Source organism: Solea solea, chromosome 13 (assembly GCF_958295425.1).
Source record: "Solea solea chromosome 13, fSolSol10.1, whole genome shotgun sequence".
Lineage (NCBI taxonomy): Eukaryota > Metazoa > Chordata > Actinopteri > Pleuronectiformes > Soleidae > Solea > Solea solea.
Window position 1 is genome coordinate 10,134,397 of NC_081146.1, and position 15,239 is coordinate 10,149,635.

Genomic DNA, 15,239 nt, shown 5'->3' on the forward strand with positions numbered 1-15,239 from the left:
TCAAAAAACAACAACAGCCTTTTCCTTTCAATGAGATCTGATGATAGCAATAAAACAGTCAAATAGCTGGGAAGCAGAGAAACTGCTGACTGCTCTCTTTTGGAAAAGTGTCTTTGCAGTAAAAATGGAACTGCCCTTTCACAGGGAATGACTCATGTGCCCGACAAAATCCCTCATGTGAGACACACTGTAAATTTGTAACATCTCATCATTTACTGCTACAAAAACGAACGAATGAGTAAAAAACTATAAAGGCAGAATTAATGGTCAAATGTCAGTACATTGTGTTTACTATAAGACACTACCTGAATAGTTAGTTAGATAGTATTGTCTTCAAATTGGTTTTGAATTGTTTTAACACATGAATACACGTGACAATAAATGTTCCAATCATGTGTGAACAAATCCAGTGGGTCGTATTACACCGGCATCGTCAGCTGACTCATCAGGATCCTAAATGACAATATCATTAATTTGAACATGCATTTTAATGAGCACAAGCATAGTTGAAAAAAAGAAGAACTGTGTCCAGCTGCTGAGACTTCAGCTTTTTAAAACAAAACAGTCAGCTAATTCTAATTTTTACTCACTTAAAGAGCTTCTCCGAAGTTGTTGAGGCTTAATGTCTGTTACAGCTGCAATAACTAGATTGGCAGAAGCTGAAAGCCCTCTATTACATTCTGCAGTTCATGTTGCAGATGTTCCGCCATCCATTCCCTGGCCACAGAGTCTGCCAAAGGGACTGACAAGCTTCAAGGCATCATTAAGATCTGAGTCAGTGGAATAAATATCTCATGGTCAACCCCCTACAGGGCAGCTTTTGTTGGAAATAGTCTCGTTTGCAGAAATAATGGCACTTAAGCTCCCATTGGTCGCTGGTGCACTACAGTAAATCAAAGACGTTGGATAGGAAGTGGGAACAGACATTAAAACACCCTCCCTCTGCTAAAAAATATGAAGTGCATTCATTTTGGGAGAGACAGTGCTGCTGGAGTTCAGTAATGTGAGACTACTGTGCTTAAAGCGACTCTAACAGTGACCAAGGTGAAGTGTGAAGTGTCATCTTAAAATTCAGAAGGTGATAAGATGATATTTAGATAACCTTTATATTTTTCCCCTACTGTATATTCTCTTAAATTACATTTTATATGCAAAACCTGGGAGAGACGCTCCTCTTTTTCACGAGATGCTTAAGGAATTCTGTTTATGAAATAGCCAAACATAGCTGCAAGAAAGACCGAATAAGGTAATGAAAACAAAGTCATTTCAGATTGAATAGAATCGTTCATGCATTCCTTTTGACGCATGATGAGCTGATGAAACAGAGGAAAGTGTAAACTGAAGAAAATCAATGTTGATTTTTTTTAAAAAAAAAGGCCCCAAAGGCAAAGGATGCTTTAAAACGGAGAGTCTAAGCTTCTCTCTTGGTCATTTTAACCCTGCAACAATCGACCTGAACAAATGGCCCTTGTATTCACCACACACTCAACATGGTGTTGTGGTCATCACCTTATCTCTGCGGTCCACCAGCCAGTCTTTGACAGCTCATTCATTTCAACACAGAGCTCTTAGCAACAAAGCAAACTTCAGTAACTCAGAAAGCAAATGGCGCTTTTCCACTTTCAAGTTCCAGTAAGGCTCAAATAGGAGTGATTCTTTTTTTTCTTTGCTTTTCTAGTAATAGTAACTTGGACCTGGTACTTTTTTTTAATACCTACTCTGACGAGGTTCCAAGCGAGCTGAGCCGATACTATGTGTGACGTAAAGTATCGAGTGTCGTTACAAGAATCAAACCGAACAATGCAAATCTGCGACATTTACCAAGGAAATGTCTAAAATCTCAACATTTAACACAGGAGTCTGGTATATTTAGCGACGGCACTGCCGTGATTGCGACCCCTTCCGCCGTATTTCAGTTCAATGACTGTCAGTCGGAGTAATGAACGATTCTGTGAATAACTCTAACGAGTCTAAAGATTCAGTTACACAAAAACAACTGCTTTACAAGTCACTCGGCACAAGTTAGAGTGTTTCGCATGAAAAACAAAGTCACGGCGGTTTCATGCAGCCGCGCTATAATGACTCCGCCCACGTTAAAGAGGTACTATAGTAATGGGAAACCATACCAAACCGTGTAGAGTCGAGCCATGCCGTGCTGTGCCTAGCCGAGGGGAGCCGTGCTGGAACCGTATGGTGGAAAAGTGCCAAAAGAGTCATTACTTTCTCTCTAATGCTGTACATCCATCTGAATCTGAAACCTCACTCAAAAAAAATCATGCCTCTTCCAATGTTTAATTCTTCCATCATCAGAGTCAATTTGTGATGAGCACACACATTATTCTTCCTCTTTGTTCGCTGAGGAAACAACATTATGGAAACATCCTCTAACCACCGCTACCCACTAAAGGAGGCGCATTAGCTGCATCTAAAAGTCACCAGTTTAATATCCTAAAATCATATTACATCTGCATTATCCTGGTAGGAAGATACCGCTTTGTCTTTGTTATCTTAGTCATGAAAGGCAGAACAAATGAGAAAGGGTTGGAGGGAAGGGCTGGTCAGTGACAAACACAGAAACATAAGTAACATAAATCATTTTTAACACGGACTATTGTAATTTAATACAGCAATATGTATCACAATATGCCACAGTAAGGAAAAATCTTACGTATTAAGTAAAAGTATTTGCTGAAGTCAACCTCAGAAAATAAACTATTTAACATATACATTGTTGATTGTTGACAATCTGCCAGCATTTACTTGCTGTTTCCAATATTTATGCAGGTCGAGCTGGTAGGTTAATATTACATACATATATAAACTTTAGAGAAAAAACAACATCATGCACTATCTGCCGGTTAATCCATTTCCCAAAACATTGAACCGTGAAAGTGTTTCAAACTTTCAGGTTTTCTTGCAACTGCCTGTTTTTATTGTTCAGAAAGTCAAAGCCCCAATCAAAGTCAAACGAAATGTGTGAAATTTCACTTAGTAAACACGACGGATGAGGACTCTCCTCCGTCACTCTTCAGTGGTGACCCAATCTTTTTTAAAGATGCAAACTTCACAAAATGGCCTCTGATGGGGCACAGAATAAAAGAGGGAGACAAGCAATTCAAATCTGAAAGCAGCTTTTCCCTGATTGCGTTGTTCAACGCGGATGTGTTTCGATTTTCAAATAAGGTTCTTTCACGAGGACGGCAATCAGTCAAAAAAGTAAAGCTGCCGTCTCAGTCTGACAACAGACAAAGTCCTCAACGTGTCTCTCTCTCTAAACCCTTGTCACTTTTACCTGGACGAGTCTGTAATTCCCTTTTCGAGCCATTACATCTGCCCTGTATTCTTTCCCCAAAAACTCCTCTTACATCTATATGTGCAGAATCAGGGCACCACACAAAATGTATTGAAGGCTTACAATATTTTCTCCTCAACAATATCACAGGTCAGCGTGGAGCAAACCATTAGTCCTGAGGACTGGCTTCATCCCAACATGAGATCTATTATTCATTAGTACATCTCTTGATCAAGCAGGGTTTATGTTTGCCCGCCCATATTTGTGTGCGTTTTCATGTGACCACACCTTCACTGAACCAAACACACAGATGGTCACACCAGCACCTGATCTGCTTTTTGGGTAGCATTTTGGGAAAGGTTGCCAAGGCCGGAGGGACCCACTCCAAAAAACAGGCTCAGTTTGGATTCCTCTCACTGCTCATCGTGGTCCCACTCAAGAGAGAATGCTTGCAGTGGTGACTGTAATAATAACAACAATAATAATAGTAATGATAATAAGCAAGGGACACACATAAACTCCCCTCTCAGTAACTTCCTGCCACATCTTTTAATTCATGTCTGAGGTATCACAGACTTCCCATCACTTTCACCAACACCGCAAAACATCCCGTTAATCAACCACACCCCCCACCTCTCTATCTCTGTCTCTTGTCTGCTCTTAGTGTAGCACAGGTCATTTTGTTTGCTTGTGTGTGTGTGTGTGTGTGTATAGAGTTATTCAGTTCAGCCTCATAACTCAACACCAGCTCATTAGGACGCAGGCATCCATTGACTAAAGAGTATTAAAGAGGATGTGGCGACTTGTGTGACAGCATGGTCACCAGCTTCTACTTTCCAAAATTTTCGACTGCAGTGGTCAGATTATAGGATGCAACGAGGACTGCCACAATTAATTCATTTCTGGATTCATCATCAACTGCTTTGAAAATGGTTTTTAATCGCTGTGAGAGAAAAGAAGCTCTGACTATTCACTATGTGAATATTTTCTGGGGTTTTCTGGCTCCATAAATCAAAGACATCATTCATTTCAGTTTGTGGACGAAACTAGACAATTGAGAAACACAGATTAACATCTTCTGACATGTTTAAGACCAAACAACTAATTGGTTAATAGAGAAAATAATCGACTCTCTTCAATTATGAGAATACAACAGCAGCATCTTATAATAATTCAGAAGTGGTGACCCATAGTTCAGTGTTCATTAAATTGTGAGGATACTGATCCTGTCTCATAAAAAGAAATCCTCAAAAAAAAAGGAAAAACAATTTGCTGATGAAAGCCCTTTATGTGCAGATACATTTAGACAGACACTTTATCGTCCATGTACGGTGGAAGGAGATGAACTGGCTGATTGCGAGGAGTTACCACATCTTGTGAGATACACTTTTTCAGTTAAGCATCCCGAAGTGACTGGACTGGAGCGTGGATGACCCTGCAGTGTTATGGTTCAGTACAGCACATAGACTGTCACCACACACACACCACAGGCAAATTCAAAATGAAGATCTGCTGAAAGAGGCAGAAAACATGGGAAGCCATGACAAGGCTCAACTGGATTTTCATCTCTGACAGGTTTCTGTTTGTTAGGCTATGATGCTATAAATACATACATTTTTGAATCTTATCTAATTAGGAAAGTGGATTAACAGTTAATTGGCTTAGTAAAATCATTGAGAGAGCAGAAGCAGCTGGGATGTAGACATCTAACAAAAAAAAACAGACAAATTGCGTGTGATCCTATTCTTTCATCCATCCATCCATCCATCCTTTTTCTACTGCTTTATCCTCCACAGGAGGGTCACAGGGGGTGCTGTGCCAATCTCAGCTGACAAAGAGTGATAGATCCAGGTACGGACGGTTCACCAGTCCATCGCAGGGCCACATAGAGACAAACAATCATTCATGGTCAATTTACCTAATCCCCATATTGCATGTTTTTGGACTGTGGAAGCTGGAGAACCCGGTGAAAACCCATGCACACACAGGGACATGCATCATACAGATGATGATGATGATGATAGGTAGTATTAGTATTAAATCTTAAAAGTGTGTAACAGTGACTAATGTCTAAGTTATTACAAAAACACCACCTGTGCCTCTACATGTATGTGATCTTGCCTTTATCCCGTCTAAACTGCTGTGTCCATGAGCTCTTGTTGGTGTTTTCACTCATACTCCAACCTGTTGCAACCATCTTGCTTTAAGTAACGCTGCTGCCGAGCTTCCTCTTTGCCTCCTTCTACTGTGACACAGAACAAATCACTTCCTGTGTGCAGCGCAGGAATGTTGCTGGGCGAGACAAGACGGACACATCGCTTGTATGAACTCATTTGGAAATGGTTGAGTGTGATGATGTTTGTTTAAATTTAAAAGTCACCCACTGCAGCTTTAAATTTCACTACATGATCATAACAACATCTGGCTTGATTTTATAGTATATAAGGATTATTTGAATGTTTGAAGGTGTCATAATTTTTTCAATAGAATTACAAAATCACACTAAAATCTGATGCTAAAAGTCTGGTAGCCATGTAGGTTCATACAGGTAAAGATAATTGCTAGTAAAAGAAAAGTTTGTTCAGTATTTGTAATGAATTAATACTTTAAAACCATTTTGTAATGATTTAATTCGATGTTTGTTGAGCAGACAATAATTTAAATTGTTGACACACTAATATAACGTAATATATAATGTAATTTCAGGACACAAAGTGTACATTATTTAAGCACATCAGAGCGTCCATCCTTTAAGATACTGAGCGTATTGAATAATTTAGCCCTGTAAACCGTGACCATGCAGTTCAGCAGAACCCTGCTTGGCTCGTGGAGTATACTATTGTTTTTTTAGTTAAAAGGATGTGCTGGTGCCTTTGTCGTTAAAATTTCATGCTGATATCTGGCTGCCTCCTAATGGAGCTCAGAAATCAGCCGTGCAGCTTCTTTCAGCCTCTCTGGTGCCTGCAAAAGGCTGAGAGTCAACAAGAGCAGCCATTAAAAAAACCCAACCATATCACTAATGAGATCATTCAAAGTCATTTGACTGGAAAAACAGAACAAACAAAATATGCCATACGAGGTAAGATACTGATAATCTGATATTGTATCGTTGCTGCCACAAAACACCTCTTTGCATATATAAATATACATGAGAGATTTGCCCCCCCAACCACTAGGTATTTAATTTCTTATCTGTCTGAGGCTGATACCAGGTGTTGCCGATTGAAAGGGGCAAACAGTTTTCTACTGTGCTCGGTTTTTAAGTTTCATTTTGATTTGTTCAGCCGAAGTGCACGTCGCATTGCGTGTATTATATTGCGGACCCTGGTATACTCACACATCAGGGTCCTGTAGTATTTAATTCACCATCAGGTGTCGGTACAAGTCTGGACGCCAGGAATATGAAGCATTCCTACCAAAGAAGAAGAGAAGGATGCTACAACTCCCTCGGACACGTCTGATTCGAGCGGCTCATTAGCTGAACAATCTGTCGGTCAGGGGAGTCGGGGTGTCTGGCCATTGAGTTGAGGCTCGGATGATTATCTTGGTGACTCAATTGTTGTTGACTTGGCTGACTTAATACTCCACCTACTGGTGGGGCGGAAATTCAGTTTGCACATGCGCTGTCCACGCGCACCCAACACATTCTTTGAGCATGATTTCAAAATCTTACTATACCAAAGCCTTAAAGCAAGAATCTGGATTGCACGCAAAAACAATACCTACCAGCAATCAACCAGCAGTCAGTAGCACCACAGTACAGGACTTGGTCGCTACACAGGATGTACAACGTTTAACTGTTAAATATAAACAAATGATAAAGCCCATCAGCTCCACACAACTCTCTCCGTGTTCCTCAATGTAACAGTGTCACCGTGGTGCGTTTCACAGCACGACTGATGGAGGGAAGACAGAAGCATAACAGCAGCACACTTTAGGTTAAGGAATTACCCCTGGCTCTCTGAAACACGGGTGAGGTAGTGAGATACCTAAACCTCAGTTGTACTTTCAGGAAGCTGTGCAGGATCACCTGCGGGGGAGCGGAAAACATAGCAGTGTTTTGGCTTTAAACGTCTTGTATTGTGAACCTCAAACCACATCTACCTATTGACATATATGACCACATGAATATTTTATGGAGGCTAACACCAACTCAAACAAACACAAGATGCTCTACTGGTCCAATTAATCCACTTCCTGTATCATTCACCTGGTGGTTGGAGGATATTCAAAGTACTTTTTGTAGACTGCAAATGACTTAAACTTTTACATTTCATTCTCCAATGTAACAGCTCAGAAAAGACACGTAGAAATTGTAAATGGTCTGTATTTATATAGTGCTTTTCTAGTCTTGATGACCACTCAAAGCTGCTTTACACTACAGTTTTGCCATTCACCAATTCCTTCACACTAATACAGCGCATCTGTGCAGCACAGTGTGTCTTGCTCAAGGACACATCCAGGAATCGAACCCACAACTGGGGTCATTAGCGCTCATTCACAATAAGATTTAACTTTAACATGACCATGTAAGTTAGGACATAAGCTGTAAGATGTAATGCAATGTCCCACTGCTAACTGCATGTACTACACTGACAACTGTGTTTATCTTTTCTGCTTCTACATTCCACAGATTGCATGGATTCATGTCCCTCACAGTCTCCATGTGTTTCACTGCAGTTTCTGATTTGGGTGCGACCGGAATGGAAAAACCAAGATTGACTAATTGGTCTCCAAACAAACCTCAGTCTCCAGCGAAACACGGTTGCGACCGTAAGAAAAAGACAGATACATGCTCGAAAAAGAGTTGCCACAAGAGTTTTGAAGGCATTTCAGCATTTGTTTTCAACCTGTGCACCAGTCTGCAGGAGGACGTGCATACCGTCCACCTTCTTGATGACATCTTTTAAGGAAATTCTCAATGACTCCTATTTATTCCTGCACATTTGGCAATCAGCCCTGGCTGCACCTGAAAAGCTTCCTCTGTTTCACTGTTGCTCCCAAAAGAGCCGAAACAACACTGCCATATAGAGTATGAAGTGTATGTGAGCCATGTTAGTCATGATTTACCAAACAAACAGCTTTTGATTCCATCCAAAACTCTGGTTTCACCACGTGACTTGGCTTGAGCCCCACACTCAGTCGCTCGCCATGATGCCAGATTGACACAGATTTGAATTCCAGCGAGTGGGCTGATAATAAGTCGCAGTCGTGCGGTTTCTCTTACATCTGCAGACCGTCTTGTTTTTGCTTTAATGTTCCAAAGTGAGTGAGAAGCTGAGCCTCAAAACCTGGAAACATGGATGGCGATGTGTGCTCACTCTCTCACACACACCTACATCCACTCAGCATGAAAGACGCAGCCACTCATAGAGACACATTATTCTCAGCGCTGGCTTCTTACTGGGCTTGAGCTCACACTTTGGAGAGAGCTACAGGTTTATATAGAAACAGGAGACGAACCCCAACACAACTTGTCTTTCCTTGGATCTGTGACTGATACCAGCATCCATCATAATACAGCTGTTAAACATCTGACTATGCTGTAATTAACACATGTTGATGCATTTATTACCTAAAACTACAACTCCAATTGTGGAACAAATCATCTGCTCCTAGAAGAGAAGAATAATCAGTGTACAACATGACTCAGCTAAGCTGCTGCTGCTGCTCCTTTCTTCTGATTTATTTATTTAGCTTTTTTTGTCTTTTATCTTAAGTTGACAGCCCTGACATGATCAGTGCAGCGTCCACACACACACACACGTTCTGGTCACATGATGTAAATGGTGCATGCGTCTCTTTGTGCCCGTCACGAAGCATTTATGTAATATTTAGGATTTTTGGATTGTACTGGATTTTAGGTTTCCTTTTTCCCTTCAGTATCAGCAGCACAATACTGGTACTGAGTATCATTACAGTTCAGCCCTAGTCTGAAGAGGAATACAGCAAGAGGCCCCACAGAGTTACCATGGAGACTGACATGATCTACTGGTGTTTATTGTCAGACTCACATGATCATCATACCTAAACAAGAATGTTGTAAAACTCATAAAAAATACCTTACAGGTGTTTATCTAAAGGTTTAAAGTGGACTGCCTGCAGTTTAAACACACTTTTCTGTTACTGGCTGCTTTTATTTTGAAGAGAACACTGAGGACATGTTTTTACAGGAGTCAGTGAAACTGTTGTGCACGAGTCTGTTACATTTTAAAAAACAACTCAACTTTAAATGCACTGCACCTTCACACCTCTCACTGTGATATTATTATGAAGTCCTGCTGTAAAAGTGTAAAAGAAAACAAGATCAACTCTTGTGTTAAAACAGAACTAATGCTCGTTCTTACCTTGACACAGAGACAGATGAGATGTCCAGGTGATGACGGAGAGAAAAAGCTTGGAAAACAGTGGGTCAGGAAACAAAGACACAGTCGTGGAAATAACTGTGAGATTATAGAGTGAGGCAGCAGCTCCTCTGTGACATGCTCACACACGCAGACGCGCTCACAGTCCGCTCTGGAGCGTCAGTCTCTCCACAGAACAGCTGCGGGACGAGATGCGAGATGAGATGAAAATTCAGCCCAAAGAGGCGGGGCTTACAGCATCTTCCCTGTGACGTGTCAGGGAGGAGGACACCCCCCCTCCACACACATACACATACAAAGCAATGATAACAATCCGATTTATCATTTTGTCAAATGTGTCCTTTAATCGTGGAAGCTTGGAATGAATGCGAATGTATTTCACAACTTTGTTCTTAAGCATTTTAATGCAATATTTTTTTTAATATTTTAATAAAAATAGAGTGGGATGTATTGTTTTTTTGTTGCCCATTTGTTTACGTTGAATGGTAACAGTAATGTAAAAACAGCCGTTACAAAAAGAATATCTAGAAACAAGAAATGGACTTTGAAAGTGAAATAACAGATTTGACGATTAAATGATGATATACCGCCACCTGCTGGACAAATGGCAGAATCATAGATTTTCATTTGTGCTCATGACAAAAAAGTCATATATATCTTATTTAAAAATGTAATTTAACCTTGTGAGTGAGTGACTAAGCAGAACAGAATTATATAAAATGTCATGTTACGTTTATGCGGGTTTGTTTAGATTTTTCTTTTCCAAAAGTGCATGTTTACTGACAACACAACAACAAACAACAACAACATGAGTGTCTTAGACAAAATAAACATTAGAAATAATCTCCCCATTTGAAATTGCTTACAGTATTTAGCAATGAAGTAAAACTGGTTGAATTCTGCAGTGTTGGATATTATCATTTAACATTTCTCTCTCTCTGAACCTGTGAATGTGAGACTGTTTTATCGCTCAAGGTTGCAGCAGGCTCGCTGCTCAAGGACTCTCCATCCCAAACAAAAGCTCTGCGACTGCGAGTCAGTCTGACAGCAGCAGATTCCGTGTGAAAAGACATTTCTCTCTTTCCTCCTTTCACGCCACAAAGCTAAGATGGTTTCTGCACCACTTACAATGCAGAGCAGTGGATTCTGGAACACAAGCAGCACAATGCTCTCTGGTGAACTCTGTCATATTTTGGGTATGAGAGAGAAAAAAAATCTGCATACAAATGTTCTTCCCTGTAAAATTAGAGGTTGCAGAGGTTAAAGATGTGAGCTTTCATCTGTGCACCATTATAAATGTGCTGCAGCAGAGTATTCTTTATGTGTGAAGTATGTGGGCTTTGAAGGTTGTACATTTACAATGAGCCACGGCTTATTGGCGTCTCTTATAAGACTGTTATTGTACATATTGCCACATGAAATGCGGGAAACAAAAGAGGAAATTAACAACCAAATCATGACGTGTGCAGACGCTGAGGCTCAGTTCTGCTTTTCTTGCTGCTACTACTGCTTATGCTGCCTTTATTGTTTATGTTGTTTTATACTTTTATATAGCTTTCTGTAACTAGATGGAGATGCTATTCGACCCTGACTGTAATGTGGGATATATGTCTGTTTATATGTTTATATATATATCAAAATATACAGATATATATATAAATGTACTGCATTCAAATAATTTCAAAACCGTCCATCTGAATGCACAACGATTTATCTTGTAACACCAAAATTCCCTAATGGTTATTAAATGTTTACCAATGCAGAAAGAATATTTACTGTAAGTGTCAAAAAAGAACGGTCATTCATTGTCTACCACTTTATTCCCAGGTACATACAGTTCTATAGAGAGGTCACCAGTTCATTAGATGACCAACACATGGAGACAAACCGTTCACTCTCACGTCACAATCAAATTAGAATGTCCAATTAACCTCTACATGTTTTTGGACTTGCACATTCTCCCCATGTATGCATGGGTTTCTCTGGGTTCACCGGTTTCCTCCCACAGTCCAAAAACATGCATATTTGGGGATTGGGTAAATTGAACACTCTAAATTGACCATGAGTGTGAGAGTGGATGGTTGATTGTCTCTATATGTGGCCCTGTGATGGACTGGCGATCTGTCCAGGGTGAAAACTGCCTATCGCCCTATGTCAGCTGGGATTGGCACAGCACCCCTGCCCTCTGTATTTTTGCTGTAAAACCCAGCCAAAGTTTCAAATTCTAAATTGTTGCTCACTCAGGAAATCTCTGACATAAAATCCACATTTTTTCAATTTTATTTTTCTATTAAAATGTGATACAATTCTAGCCATTGGATACGGGTTTTATGCTTTTTTTAAGGTAATGCAAACGTATATTGCAAATTGAAAAGTCTCCACACTGTGTAAAACTGAGGAATTAAACTTAAATTTGGATGAAATTCAGTGCTGTTAAGTGTCACATGTCAAGTTGTCTATGTAGTGGTTTCATGCAAATATTTAAAATAATAATAATGTTGTTTTTTTCCCATAGATTGCTGAGATTATCCATGGAGGTAGCAAGAGTTGATCCCATAAAAGTTGTGTTTTCTCCCTGTGACAACATTGTCTCTCAGGTTCACATCAGCATATGTGATAGAGTTGTTAAATCTGTGATGGGCTGACGACTTACTGAAGGAATTCTGAAGCTCCAGGAGACTTTGAGCTGCATTTATTCCACCCACAGTCCCAGTTCTGTCCTCTGGGCGAATGCCAGGCAGGCCTGCAGGCCATGGCAGTTGACTGTGGCTTGACACATTTCTTTCAACTTCAAATTCTGGCTTCTTGATGCATGGTTCACCACAGAGTTCAGTCAGACTGCTCAAATCTCTGTCGGGAAGTGGGCGGCTGTAAAACTCCAGCCTCTCGGTGTCTGCAGTGTTTCCCTCTTGGTTGTTCTGTGACGTAAATACTTGCACGGGACTTTTATCAAACCAAATTGTGGAGTTTTTGAGTGTGTGCTCAGCTTGCAGTTTACGTGAGTCCTTGTGAGACAGCTCAGCTGTCTGTGCTTCTGTGGAGCCAATGCTGTTCCCTGACTGACTGTGGCCCTTTGGATTTAAATCCGCCTCCTCATTATGCTGAGCTGTGATCTCCTGTGGCCTCTGTTGCTTTCGAGTTGCTGTAGCTGTGTCTTTCTTCAGAGCTAAAGATGGATTTAGGAATCCAGCAGCAGTGGCACTGCAGGTGCTGCTCACAGAGCTCCCCTCTCTTCTTCTACATGCTTGGTTTGGTTTAGAGGGAACAAACAAAGGATGAGATTTTTGTCTCTGTGGTGAGAAAAGGAGAAAATATTGTTAGGATTAATTAAAACTTGAAATGATTAGCACACAGTGTTTCTGTACCAAGGTTGTAGTGTGTGAATTCACCCCAGTGGAGCCATTCATTTTTTCCTTGAAGTCATCTATTATCAGAGGATTTGCTCGTCCACATTCTGTAAAAATATTGTATTTAAATAACAGTTAATTATGTTTATTTATTTATTAAATATATAGTGTTTAGGTTTTATTACCTGTGAAGTGCGTTTGGTAAGAGGTGACCCACTGTGTCCTCTCCATATTTTTTTGACATGTTGCTGCATGAGAAAAATCCCAGAGCCGAGGTTTAGGTTTGGGCAGCACTTTGTTTGGAGGAGTGGGGCAGAACACGGCTTTTTCTCCCTTCAGTGGCTTTATTTGAATGAGGAGGTTGTCACAAGTTACTTTATGTGTTGCTTAACTTCATTTACAACATGAAACATTACATTTTAATACTCACATCCAAGAAGCCATGTTTTCCAGCAGCCTTCTTTCTGCTTTTCATTGGTAATGCCAAGATTTCATGTCTATATGGACCTCCTTTGAATGGAAATAAAAACATCTAAATGACTTATCTGGAAATATTCATTCTAATTACCCTCATTGCCCACTTTTACCAAAGGTTTTGCTCTTTAGTGTGATGTCTGGTGCACAATTTGGGGTGAGATGGTTGGTCTCTGTGCCATATGAAGAGTGGAAGGATGGGAACATTGCAAACTGGGAGATGTGGGATGCATAGGGATGTTCCTTTGTACTTGCAATTTTTGTCATTTCCTCCCTGGGAAAAACACACAAACATGAACTGTATCTAAAGTTTGACAAGAAAATATGGAGCCCTTAAGTTCATCACTCCATCTGTTCATGCAAGTACTCACGCCATATTTATATCAGTTGGTTTCGGTATACTGAGAAAAGAAGCACAACATGAATTATATGTGAAATGACTATAATATTACTATTATGACAAATTATCAGCTACTCACAGCTGGTCATTGAGGCGATGTTTATTTTTCTTCCTACATGTATTGATGTAATGTGCTTGATGCCTGTGAAGGTAAATAAATATAATATTATAATAAAAGGCAACATTTAACTCATTACACTTAAATATGGGATGTTAAACTCACTCAGGTATGACGTTGCCTTCATAGTCACAGTGAAAATGGCCATTTACACCAGGTAGGACGCTGTGGTTTAGCGAAGACACAGGCTCCATCTGGCTCATACTGGAAAGACTGGTGCAGAGAGGATGAAACACTGAGGAGGGAACAATATATGAGAACTACAAAGACATTAAACCAGATGTTTGGTTGAACTTGGTGCCAAATGATTGAGATGTAAATTGTGACAGTGCTAAGATGGAAAGGACAATTCAACAGGTGGTCCCGCACTCTTACACAATCATTCTTCTTCACATAAGAAATACTAAGTTTAATGCATGAGTACACAGCATTACGTCTTAAGTTATAGAGTCAATAAAACTGCAATGTTGTTTTTCCGTTTCTCAAGAAATTGAATGGTGATAAAGAAGAAATACATTTTTACCGTCTCTTGTGAATGGTGAGAAACTATCCAGAGAAGGTTTCTTTTTTCATCCTTGTCATGCAGATAATATCAGCAGTCTCCTTGGTCCGGGTGGACAAAGGTGGAAACACTGATGGTTCCATCGATAGGACTGGTCTCCCTCGTCTTTGCTTGCAGTCTGTGAGGTAGGTCGGAATTCCTGGGACAGCCAGAGTGACAGGGTTACAATGAACAATGGCATCCGTGTGACTGAGTGACACACAATCCAACCCACAGCACAGTGTGTGTGAGCAGATGTGTGGCTTAAAAAAACATCCCTTTTAAACATCCCAAAATAAACAATAAAGCAATATCACATAATAGTTTGCCGAGTACTTGTGACTTTTGAAAGTCATTTTAATCCTGCTGTGCATTTTTGGAAACTTTAGACATCATATTGTGCTGCTGTGCGATTATCAGAGTATGTTCATATCCAGCGGGCAATCACTGCACGCTGCTGCACATCACCCAGTTATCAAGTGTGGATCTGATAATATTACACGGTCACAGTTTGGTGAACTCATACAACTAAGTCTGGGGTGAGATGGAAATCCAGCTGGCGCTGACCGGCACATGCTGACACCAGATACAAGCTGTGTGTATGCAGGCAGTGTTGAGTTACTGTACAAGAGTCATGTTTCATTGTCTCCATTTCTATGCAACATAGGAAGAGTGACACATCATCCAGCCTTAGTCAGTACC

The 15,239-nt window shown here is 40.3% G+C and overlaps 2 protein-coding genes across 5 annotated transcripts in view; both read right to left on the bottom strand.

Annotated features, from left to right (window-relative positions):
* The window catches only part of osbpl3b (oxysterol binding protein-like 3b), a 33,250-nt gene extending 23,383 nt beyond the window's left edge, over positions 1–9,867 (bottom strand). Inside the window, exon 1 of one of the 4 annotated variants that reach the window (XM_058648702.1) lies at positions 9,640–9,867. The gene's annotated coding sequence lies outside the window, so the exon portion shown is untranslated. Of the gene's footprint in view, positions 1–590; positions 721–9,639 lie in introns of those variants that run through there. The other 3 variants (XM_058648700.1, XM_058648703.1, XM_058648701.1) reach the window with 3 other exon arrangements.
* A 2,110-nt stretch (positions 9,868–11,977) lies between these two features.
* On the bottom strand, positions 11,978–14,224 carry LOC131471705 (uncharacterized protein C7orf31 homolog). The gene is made up of 8 exons (XM_058648411.1): positions 14,102–14,224; positions 13,958–14,020; positions 13,850–13,879; positions 13,592–13,752; positions 13,435–13,514; positions 13,190–13,346; positions 13,047–13,111; positions 11,978–12,947 (listed from the first exon to the last, which is right to left on the bottom strand). The coding sequence occupies exons 1-8, from the start codon at positions 14,197–14,199 to the stop codon at positions 12,183–12,185; spliced, it is 1,419 nt and encodes a 472-aa protein (XP_058504394.1). The 5' UTR covers positions 14,200–14,224; the 3' UTR covers positions 11,978–12,182.
* Positions 14,225–15,239: the final 1,015 nt, after the last annotated feature.